The sequence below is a fragment of the Pleurodeles waltl genome, chromosome 5 (assembly GCF_031143425.1).
Source record: "Pleurodeles waltl isolate 20211129_DDA chromosome 5, aPleWal1.hap1.20221129, whole genome shotgun sequence".
In the NCBI taxonomy this organism is placed as follows: domain Eukaryota; kingdom Metazoa; phylum Chordata; class Amphibia; order Caudata; family Salamandridae; genus Pleurodeles; species Pleurodeles waltl.
In genome coordinates, this window is record NC_090444.1 from 1316967341 (window position 1) to 1316979618 (window position 12278).

Consider the following 12278-nt stretch of genomic DNA (forward strand, 5'->3'; position numbering starts at 1 on the left):
GGAAGCAGCTCCTCTGCTCCAAGGGAGTTCTTCTTGGCGATTTGCGATGCACTGGCAGCTCTCCATGTTTCTTGGAGGCTGCAGCGGTAGAACAGGTCAGTTACTCCTTGAGGGTCAGGTGCAGCTGGCAGGGTTGGCACCAAGTCAGTCATGCTCCTTCATTCAGCAGGCTTCTTATCCACTTCTTTTGTGTTCAGCAAAGATAGGAGGATCTGGCATCGGTGGTTCCCCTTAATACTCCATTTAAAGGTGGGGGATTGGGGGGACGGGGAGTAAAGGGTAGTAGCCAATGGGCTAGCTAGCTAGCCTTGGGGTCAGTACACTCCCTTGATGACCACTTCCTTTGAGGAGTGGTCATCACCCTGTCCTAGAATTCCTAATTCTTTCACACATAAGACGGCGTAATTCCTGAGGCTATGTTCATCTCAGGCTGGTTACCTGAGGGGTATGTCCAGCCTGGAAATGCAACACACCTTCTGCAAAGCTAACTTTCCCGCCTGTCTAGGTGCTAGATGGGCCCTGGGGCAGAGGCATCGGCATCTCCCTCTGAGGAAGGCCAGTTCTGCATACCAAAGACGGTGGGCTTCTTTGAAGCTTCCTGCTTTGGAATGCAGATCATCCTGTGGGGAGGAGTATACAACACCCTTGCCCAAGCAGGCATAGTTTCTGACCTCCAGAGAGCAAAGACTCTCACCCGTGGGGGTCTGATTCTCGTCTTTTGCGGCAGACTGGTTAGAACTAGTCAGTGAGCTCAGGTGCCCTCTGGGTGTATGTATTAACAAAGCCATCACTGCAATCAGTAAGAGTTTATTAATACGAGATGTTTGATAGAAAACATTTCTATTTTCAGTGATGCCATCCTGTAGCTTGGGAACTTGTATTGGCCAGCATCCACCCAATGCACTTAAAATTGCTTCCCTGTTCACTTACTTGGGCTAAGAATTGACAAAGACATAGCAGGGGCATATCTGCTCTTGCAAATATGACCACATGTAATATAATGCACCTAGCCATATGGCTGTAAGCCCTGCTGTAGGGAAGACTTACAAATATTACATGCAGTGTTTAGGGGACTTGAAAACACAACATGGCACAAATCCTGTGAGCCATGTCATGCTTTCACTTTTAGGGAGCAGCTTGTCACGTAGCCTGCAATGGCAGTCTGCATGAGCTTGGTGCTGGGTCCCTCAGAATAGCACAAGTTGTGCTGCAGCGGTCGGAGACCCTCTGCAGTACATAGGCCCTAGAAGTACCACTTACTAGGGACTTACAAAGGTGCTACAGGGCCTGGTCACTTAGGGATCTAGTGAACAGGTGTCTTGTTTTGGGGAAGGAACACTGGCACTGGGGACATGGTAACCAGGAGCCCAGTGCACTTCAGCCAAAGTTTAGGAGGTAGTAAAGGCCTTGATATTGCTCAGAGACAGAAATTTTCAAAGATGACTGAAGAAGAGGTCTTAGGTGTAGAAATCTCAATATTTAGCTTTGACGCTCCTCTCATCAAGACTTCATTGAAAGTGGTAACGTCATCTACAGGCGACACTCTTGCTGGTGGGAGTATCTGTAAGTGTAGGCAAGTAGTCTCTTGCTAAAGAGCAGGAGGTGGTAGACCAAAAAGGTGACCTATATCACCTGTGTGTTTATCTGGAACAGTGAGATCTCTTAGATCATGAAGTGGTTCTATGAGTTAGCGGGCTCCTACATCTATGTGAAGACCGTGGCACAGGAGTTTGCCTCTCCGGAAGAACAGAAGGAGTATTTGGAGAAAACAGAGGAGACAGTGTTCTTTTTGGTGATGGTGTGCAAGGAGTCACTGTAGATGGGAAGTAAGCCAGTGAATGTTCCGAATCTGAGGAGTGAGTGTTGCAGATATTCTAGCCAACAAGGTTAAATGTTCAATGGAATGTCAGCAGAAAGCCCGGGAGGAGCAAGATGCCTTGGCTCCTCTGTATCAGTTGTGAAGACGTGTACTTCTGATGACGTTGAGAGGTCTCATGATGTCATTGGCATTTGGGGACCACTTGAGGTTTTCTCAATGTCGATCAGTGGTCTTCTAGGGGTTTCAACATTGACGGTAGTGTCTTTGATGTAGATGGATGCCGCTCGATGCTTGCTTCAACATACAGGAATGCCTTTTTTGTAGTCATCCACGTTATCGACTGATCTTTTTGACCTCTATGGATGCTGTCGCTTCGTCAGCACAGTGTGTCTCGATGACGAGCCTGAGGTGAAGCCGCTCTAGAGGTTGACTTCGATGGTGAGCAAACAGGGGCTTTCTCCTCTCTCAACGTCCTACCTTACGTCAACCGGGAACAATGTCTCTGGTGTCTTCCCTAGAATCTTCCCTTGTGTGAAGGCATTTCATAAGAGGCTCTTTGAAAACAAGTTGGTGGCCCACAAAACCACTTAAAGATCCTGCAGTTCTCTCCCATGGAGTCCCTGCTATCTGATTTTTTCATAAGTCCTTCAGGATCCTTCAGGAAAGCTTCTGACAGGGAAGACAGGAATCTGGTTGATAGAACTCTGGTAAACACACAATGCAGACTGAATGTGGGTAAGTCTAAGCCTTCTTTTTTACCACAAGAGGCACTTCACAAAGAGTGAAGGCATGTTTGACAGAAAAAAATATATATTTTCTATAAGGAAAAAATGTTGTTTGTACACTAGGTCAAAAATAAGTGGTATCTGACAGGTTTCAAAGAGTGTTTGGGAACATTACCAAAAAAGGAGCTCAGTGCTCCAGGATCCTGACAGTAGGAAACAGAGGAGACAAAAAAAAAAACTGACCTGTGAGGCATGTGAGGATACATGGGGTCTTGGGAGGTCTTAAAGGCACGGTGCCAGTTTTCTGTCTTGTGTTTTAAGTGGCAGCCTCCTGGCTAAAAAATGTATCATAGTCCCTTTCATTTTCCTTTTAAATAAAGGTTGTGAAACAGATCTGTGCTCTTTAGTCTGTGTTTGACAGAAGTAAGTTGCTGATTACCTATTAATCAGAAATGAAAATTCAATGTACTTTAGACATTTTAGCACCTTATTATAGGCTGCATATAGAAGTATATATATATATATGTATTATTATACTTATAAATAATAATAATATTTAATGAATATGTGCTCTGGGGTCTCCGAAGGCTGGTGGGACCATTCAGTGATTATGACTATTGATGAGGATCCCCTGGAAGAACAATACGATATGATGATCGAAAATGTATGACTTTTAAAATATTTACCATTGGTGAAAGAACAGAAAAATCACTAGAAATTAGCGATTTGAAAGCCACCTACACAATTTAAAAAGAGCAACTGCAAATCTGTCTAAAAGAACAAAAAAGCTTTTCCAACATTGTTGTACAATATGTATATGAAAAAAGCTCTGAATTTCATTTGAATGTAGTTTTATAACTTACCATGCACAGTCCATGTCCCCAAGTTGAAGTTGGCGGGATAGGAATGCTGCACATATAATCAATGCCGTTTTTTCATCTCCTTCAGACTCAAGATTACATATCATTTCCAAAGCATCTTTGCAATCCATTTTTGCAATCTAGTGAACATAAAAATGTGTCATGGGATATCTATTTCAGTTTCAGGGTCTAAATATACTTACATGTATTGCATTTCTGTTGGGAGGATGCTGCGACAGAATATTTCATTAGTGAAGATGCATAAGTAACGGTATCAGAATAAACTCTACAACTGTGTGAAAATAACTTCAAGGGTAAGATTCAAGTCAATGCCAAGCTAATGTGGTGGTCACTAAATGACACTAATAAGACTGGTAAGAAGCACTATGAAAAGGAAAATGTTACTTACCCAGTAACCATCTGTTTGTGGCATGAAGTGCTGTAGATTCACATTCTCTGCATACTTCTGCCATCTAATTTTGGGTCCGGAAGATTGCAAGTTGTATTTCTTTGGAAAATCTTTTGAGTCATAGGGTGTAGTGACTTCTCCTCTTGCTAGTAATGCACATGGGCATCAATACATAGTTAGATTGTTTTCCCGCAGGCAAATGAGAATGGAGTGTAATACAAGAAAAGACAGATGTCCAAGCAAATGACTATATGAAGGTTGGTGAAGAGACTGCAACAGAGACAGGTGTCAGAGGAGGATGGTGGCGCATGTGAATCTACAGCACTACATGCAAACAGATGCTTACTGGGAAAGTAACATTTTCCGTTTGATGGCATGTGTGGCTGTAGATACACATGCCGTGCAAAGACTGTAAGGGAGTGTCCCCTAAAAGCAGGGACTAACATGTGGGTGTTGCAGTGGTCTGAAAAAGTGTACATAGCACTGCCTGTACTATATTAGCTTGTTGGTGTGCTAAAACATGCGCACAATAATGTTTGGTGAACGTGTGTGGTGTAGACTATGCAACTGCCTTGATATGTCAGTAATCAACCTAAAAAGGCTGTGGCTGCTCCTTTTTAATGAGTTGAGTGGGCTCTAGGAGAAACCAGTAATGGTCTTTTGGCTTTAGCATAGCAGGTCTGGATACATTTTATATTCCGCCTGCCTATGCCTGATTTAGATATAGGGTTGCCGTTTGGGGTGGTGAAAAAGCAATAAAAAGAGCTGTTTGTTTTTTCCAAAGCTTTTAGTTCTATCAATGTAGAGCATAAGCACCCTCTTAACATCTACAGTGTGGCGAGCACTTTCAGTAACAGAATCATGTCACAGAAAGAAGACTGGCAATTCAATAGATTGATTAGGATGGAACTGAGATACTGCCTTTGGTAGGAATTTAGGGTTTGTTGCAAAGAACTACTTTATTCTTGTGTATTTGGAAAAAGGGTTCTTGCAGAGTTAAAGCCTGGAGCCCACTTACACGCCTAAGTGAAGTGATGGCACTAGAAATGCCACTTTACACGATAAGAAGTGAAGTGTACATGAGTGTAAGGGCTCAAAAGGTGGACCCATGAGTCTTGAGAGCACAATATTAAGATTCCAAAAAGGCACTGGGGAAGTCCTTGGTAGAATCACTTGCTTAAGTCCTTCCATAAAGGTTTTGATTACTGGGATTTTGAAAAGTGAATGGTGCTGTTGGTTTTGAACGTAAGCAGCTATGGGTGCTAGATGCAGCCTTATAGAGGTGTACACTAAATCTGCTTTTTGCAAGTAGAGAAGGTATGGAAGAATTCCCTACACATTGTCTTTGATAGGGTCTCACTGGTTGGATATACAGTAGCAGACAAAAAGTTTCAATTTTGCTGCATAAAATGCTCTAACGGTGGGTCTACGTGCCTCCTTAAGGATAGCCATGCATTCTTGAGGAAGATTAAGGTATCCAAACTATAACCTCAGGAGCCATATCGCAAGGTTTAATTTCTTGGGATTTGGTCATCTGATTTGACCATTGATCTGAGTGAGAAGATCCGGGTTGGGGGGAAGCTTCTCATGAGGAACTACTGATAGTTCTAGAAGGGTTTTGAACCACAGGTGTCAGGCCCATGTGGGGGCCACCAGAATCAGTCTGAGGGATGTTTGCATGAGCTTCTGAACAAGAAATGGAAGGAGAGGCGGAAAAGCATAGGCAACTATCCCTGACCAGTTCATCCAATGAGCAGTGCCATTGGACTGAAGGTGTGGGAACCTGGAGGCATAGTTTGGGCATTTTGCATTTTCTTTTGCTGCAAATAGGTCGATGTCTGGGAGCCTCCACTTTTGAAAGTAGGGGAAGAGGACTTGTGGGTAAAGTTTCCATTTGTGGACTTGTTGTCATATCCTGCTGAGGAGGTCCGCAAAATTGTTTTGTGTCCCCAGAAGATGTTCTGCTAGTAGATGGATGTTTTGGCGAATGGTCAAATGCCAAATCTTCTGAGATAGGGGAGTCTGCTGTAAAGAATGTGCCCCCCACATGTGCAGGCAGGAATTTGGCACTATGGCAATGCAAGAGGCCATTGTAGGAAGCTGGCTCTGTATTTACTATACCAAAGTAAGGTATAGTGTGCACAGAGTCCAGTGGATCCCCAGAGGCTTTACACAGTCTAAAGTAGATAATATTAACACTCTAGTGAGGTAGTGTGGTCGAGCAGTTAAGCTAATCAGAAGGTAGTGCTAAGCATTTGTTGCACACAGTCCGGAAATGAGGCACACACTCAATGATTAACTCTAGGCCAATGTTTTATGTATCAAACAATATTCTTAAACTATATAGTGTATTTAAATGGCATGGTAGCCAGGGAGTTTAGACTGAACTAGCAGGGAAAGGAAAGAAGCAGCCAGCACCTCCCACCCCATCAACAGAAGAAATTAACCAGAGTGTGTGGATTATAAGAGGATGGGCTAGTATTGTTCCTGATCCCACCTCCTGCTACCCCAGCTTTACGATTTTACTGCAGACAGTTCCTTCATTTCACAATGCCTCTCTGTCCAACAGAGATAATGAGCTGTGCCTCTGTGACCCAGCAAAGTAACTGACACTGTCTGGATATTTTTGAAACCCAAGAAAAAAAAAAAAAAAAAAAAAGTCACTTGGTTCCTTGCTGAGACACATACATGCCCGAGCTTCTGCGACCAGCAAAATGCTATTTTGGATTTTTTTCTTGGGGTAAGAAAAGCTACAGTCAGCCTCTGGCTTCTTGATGGGCCACATACATGTGCAACAGTGAGGAGTGGGTTGATTTTTTTTTTTTTATGTAACACTCAGGAGACTCAGAAGAACACATGTGGTGGTCAAGCCTAGACAACGATAAGTTCCAGTGCGAGGGAAGTTGAAGGGAATTACCATGTTTTTTTAAAAACAAAAACAAATGGAGTACTACGGTCCTTTTTCAGTGTGATGTTGCTGCCTGAGCACCAGCACAAAGGAGTTATGGCACCCAAAGCAAACAGAATAGTTACCTCTAACTCCAATTCTCCGACATTGAAATCGTTCATATATTCACAAGCATGAATCATTCCCCATCATCATGATGAGAATTCCCAGTACTCGTAAAAACCAATAAACGGTAATAAAATGCTGTAGACCACAACAGTGTTTGTTTAAAAGCACATCCAACTCATTTAAAGCAACTAGAACTTCAGCCAATGAAGTTGAAGTATCAGTTCTTCTATTCTCCCTAGACGCCACCATAGCTCAGATTTCAAAACACAAGCGTGAGAAGTGTATGTAAAGAGTATGTTCATAACCTGGGAGGAGGAAGGGTTGCAATGACTACATGAAAGAAAGATTCCAATGTTGGAGAATTGTAGCGGCAGTTAACTCATTTTCTCCAAAGTTGGATTTTTTCATATATTCACATGCTTGAATCAGAATAGAAGGCAGTATATAATTATACAACTTTTTAAAACAAAGTGGGAAACAGGCTCACTTTTAATGAAAAAAAGGTTTCTGGGGGCTGCCTTTCCTTATGCTTTATCTGTTTCAGCATCAACATCAAGGCAATAGCGCTTAAGGAACATATGCCTGCTCCTCCAGGTAGCTGTCGGGCTGAGGTCTTGCAAAGACAGATTGGCATAGAGTGCTGCAGTTGTCACCATGCTTCCTTCTAGTGAATGTCTAGCTTTGCTGTGGCAAAGGCTGAGCCAACGTGCCATCCCCTCTTTGGCCCGAGGACTACATTTTCTTGGCTGTCAAAAATAAACAACTGGTCTGTCTACTGTATGGCCATTGTCTTGATGTAGACCATAAGCCACCTAGGTAAGTCTAGTTAATGAAATGATCCTTCTGCTGAAGCAGATGGGTTTGGGATGAAAGCTCAGAGTCAATAGGATCCTTGGGTATGAACTGAGGATTGGTTCTCAGTGTAACTTAGTCCCTTGAGAATTGGACAGAAGACTGATAGTGAATGATTGCATTGCACCTTCTCTCTTTATTGTTGTTTTCCATGATACGAACTCTAAGTGAGCCTTGTGTATGGGTTCAAAGGATGCTATTGCGCTCCCAAGGAACTGGAGGGCGTTGGACAGGTGGAAATGCTCCAAAGAGTCCAGTCTTAAACAGTATTTTATAAAACGTTGGAAGAACAGAGTGGATGATGCAATCTCTATTCTTCTAAATCTTGAAAGTGTAGCTACATTGATTAATACATTGATAAATATATAAAACCACTTTTAGCAATATCCTATAAGCATGGAAGTATTGAAAGAGGTGGTATCTGAAGGGGATAAAAAGTCTTTGGTCTTGCACCATACATAGAAACACTAACATTTAGCACTGTAATACATGATTGCATGCCTGCACTAGGCTGCATCTGCAATCTTGCAGTATATCTACCAAGCTGTCAAGTTTAGTGACTTGGGATCATGGTGCGGTATTTATCCATGCTGTCTGGATAGGAGCCTGGGGTAAGGTTTCAGAGATATCACTGGAGGTACTGACAGCTGTATTAGCTATACTTTTGCTGTACCAGTACTGAAGTGGCCACACCGGAACAATGAGGAAAAGTGTGTAATGCTCAGTCTTTGCCTTTGAGAAGGCAGAAGCAAAGATTTTGAAACATCTGATCAAACCGGCATTGTCCAGGTCAAAATCTGTGTCCGAAATACTGGCATTTTTTTGTTCTCAGTGTGGTGAAAGGATTGATCATTGGCCGACCCTGAAGTTGGAATATGTATTTGACTTTGTGCTGGTGCAGTTGTCAGTCATGGAGATTTGATAATTGTTGGTTGAGTGAATCCGCCCAATTGTTTTGGCTACCTGGCAGATGTTCCACAGCAATTGTCATTGTGAAAAATGGCCCAGGCCCACCGTAGCTGAGCCTCTCTGGAGAAGGTTGGGACCAAGCTAACTTTCTCACCATGCACCAATATGCACAAAAAAACTTTACATGCCAAAATTCGCTGGAAAGACCAAGCTAGTGTCAAATTCGGAACAGATTAGTCAAATGGCATAAAAGTTATAATCAAACAGATTACGTTATACAAAGATAATTGTGAGAAATTGGGTTGTTTGTTGACTGGTGTGTGAGCCCTGGTTAAGCAGCAACCACATTTCTTGTCGGGGTAAGGCACAAACAAATTAACCTGTGCTCACCCTCTGGTAGATTGGCACAGAGCAGTCAGGCTTAACCTGAAGGCAATGCGGAAAGTTTTTGGACAACACTTTAAACAGAAAAATAGTGCAACATCACACAAAAATGTTCAGGTCAACCGCAATTGAGTGCGGGATGGCTACAGTGATCCCGTGGTGCCCACTGAACAAGAGTACATCAAATCCAGGTTGCAGAGCGATGCATCTGTTACTAATAACACAGTAGAAGGGATGCGTTGCTTTTGCCACACAAAAGCATTGATGCAGGGGTTTCCGGATGCAAAGAAGCTGTGGTGCAAGTTCCTGCTGCGTCAGCACTGAGGAGCTGTGGTGCAGTCAAGGTGATGAGTAGGATCCGAGGAGCGCAGAGGCTACGATGCAGAGTTTTGGTGGCGAGGCTGCTGTTGACGGGACGTGAGGATCTTGCACCGAGAAAAGCACCACAGTGCTGGTTTCAAGGGTGATGCGCTGATGTCGAGATGCAGTGATTATGCAATCCTGACTGCAGCGGTTCCAACCCACGCAGTTGAGGTGATGTGTTCTCCAAGCACCAGCGGCAATGCTGCAATTCTACTCCCGCAGCAGAGGATCCGCAAGCTCCACTGGAGCAAGCACATTAGGCCCACTTCCAAGGGTCCAGGGCTGGGGTGGCACGACCTGGAAGGACAGACTCACAGACGGCAGAGTGCAGGAGCATGGGGGGTTGGAAGTCTGTTATGTCCCCAAGACTTCAGACCAGGAGGCCAGCCGACTAGCTCTTGGAGTCACAGAGTTCTGGGTTGGACAGAATCAGGACCAGTCCTTCTCATTCTCAGGCAAGAGGGCAGCAGCCACAATTCAGCACAGCACACAAGGAGTCCAACAAACAGCAGTCCAGCAGAGTGGCAGGCCTTCCGCAGCAGTCCTTCCTGGCAGAGTATCCACAGGTCTATAAGTGTACGGAGTTGGTGATGTCTGAGCCTTATACCCAGTGGTGCCTTTGAACTGGGGAGACTTCAAAAGATGCCTTTGAAGTTCACAGATGTCCTGCCCTGGTTCCAGACTCACTACAGGGGGTATGCAGCCCTTTTTTGTGTGGCCAGGGCAGCCTAGTCAGGTGTAAGTGAGGCTGTGTATTGCTCCTCTCTCCCAATCTGCTCAGGATGGCACAAAAAACACAGATGGCTCATAAAGTCACACCTTAGCCCACGTGGTGTGGCTGTCTAAATGGAATACACGAAGCTCAGCTGTCCCTCACTCTTGACATATGATCAGAGATAGACAGCAGGCACCAAATGTCTAAGGTAAGAAAAAGATGGCATTTTCGGAATTTCAATTTAAAATCCTACTTCAGCATAAGTTAGAACTTTAAGTTGTGATCCTAGGGACACCAAATTCGAAAAGTCTAACTCTTTCAGAGTGTGAATTACTCTTATAAGATGTAATAAGGTAATCCCAATGTTAACCTGAGAGAGAGATAGGCCTTGCAGTGGCGGACAAACTAATTTATGAGTTTTTCACTACCAGGAAATGTAAAACTTAAAAGCACATGTCCAACTTTTTAAATACACTCCACCCTACCCTTAGGGGTGACATATGTTTTATAAAAGAAGGTAAGGGTCTGGCAAAAGGTTTTCTTTGCCAGGTCAGCACAGTAGTTTGAAAACTGTACACACAGGGTCTGAAACATCTTTAAAAGGCTACTTAAGAGGGTGGCACAATCAGTGCTGCAGGCCCCACTAGTAGCATTTATTTTACAGGCCCTGGGCAAATGGGGTGCATTTTACTAGGGACATAGGTAAATTAAATATGCCAATTGGGGTTAAAGAGCACAAGTACTTTAGCACTTGTCAGCATTGGTAGTGTGTGCAGAACTGTTAGGCTAGCAAAAACGAGGTCAGTAAAAACAGGAGGTCTGAAGGCAAAAAAGCTAGGGGGAAACCACGTCAAGGATGCCAGGTCTAACAATGATATATTTGGATGATTTTTATTGCACAGATCAGACATACCACCTTGTTTGGCTATGTGGAACATGGATGTCATATTGTCTGTTATGATTGGAACTGCCTGCCTTGCCATTCTCGGGAGGAAAGCTTTTAGGCCCAGGAAGATGTTTCCTGTCAGATCTCCAACACACTGACAGGAAACATCTTTTCTGTATCCAACCAGAAGGCTCTGTTTGACAGTTCTTGCAAGCGAGCTCCCCAACCTTCTATGAATGTATCAGTTGTTAGCGCAATTCTTTGTGATACAGATTGAAACAAGCAGCCTGTCTTCAAATTGGTGGGGAATCTCCACTACAATAGTGGTTTCTTCAATCGCCTTGTGACTTGAACTATGCTGTCTCATGAGCCTTTCATTTGTTTCATTCAGAGTCTGTAGAAGTGAATGAAGCCATACAGGATGACAATCGGACCTACTTCTATTGTCTGACTGGGACAGATTGCTTTCTAGACCAGCTCTTCGCCACTGCCTGGAGTTATACTGCTATCTCGAACGACTGGAAAGCATTTCTCACCTGTGTGTCACGAGTCACTCTAAGGAATTAGATTTATGTTTCAGGCTCTAAAATTGATTTTCCTTTGTTCAACATGAGACCAAAACTCAAACAGATGCCTGCAGTTGTAGAGAGCTTTGCTTCTTCCTTTGATGGAACCTTGACAAACCAGTCAGTCAAAAATGGGTACACTTCGTGACCTTGTTGCCACAAGAAGGCAGCAACTGGTGATAGGGACATGGTGAAAATCCAGGGTTGAGATTTGAGGTAAAAAATAAGTGCTTTGAACATATGTTATCATGCCACTGAAAAGCATAGGTATTTTCCATGCTTCCAGTGGATAGGTATGTCAAAGTACAAATCATGAAGATTCAGGGATGTTAGGTAGTCCCCTTACTGGATCATCATGAGGGCCTCCTGAAGAGTAATCAAGCAAAAGTACTTTCTTCAGAAACTTGTTTGTCTGAGGCGCGGAACTGGACTGTCCACTTTTTTTCCTGCCCAAAACCAAAAAGAATCTTGAGGAAAATCCCTGGTTTCTCTGGGATTTGGGGGGCCCGTTTGTGGAGGAAGAAGAGGATTTCCTGTTGAAGCTCTCTCAAAATGGAGGTGATGCTCCAGGTGGTCTTTGAATAAACTTAAACACTTGACCTGTATGAATTATTTGCTGCACTCATTGGTTTGATGTTATGGATTTTGGCCACTGCCAAATTATCTTGAGGTAGTATGTTCCACTTTAATCTCCATATTGGTTGAACCCTCTCCTGTACGCTTGGGATCCGCGTGAGACATAAAAAGTAGACAAACCATATCAGCGGTACTGCT

The 12278-nt window shown here is 43.6% G+C and overlaps 1 protein-coding gene across 1 annotated transcript in view; it reads right to left on the reverse strand.

Annotated features, from left to right (window-relative positions):
- Positions 1 to 12278, reverse strand: part of ZNF292 (zinc finger protein 292) — a 219832-nt gene that overhangs the window by 75117 nt on the left and 132437 nt on the right. The window contains exon 6 of the mRNA XM_069235570.1: positions 3408 to 3544. Within this exon, the coding sequence (XP_069091671.1) occupies positions 3408 to 3544 (137 nt within the window). The remainder of the gene's footprint in view (positions 1 to 3407; positions 3545 to 12278) is intronic.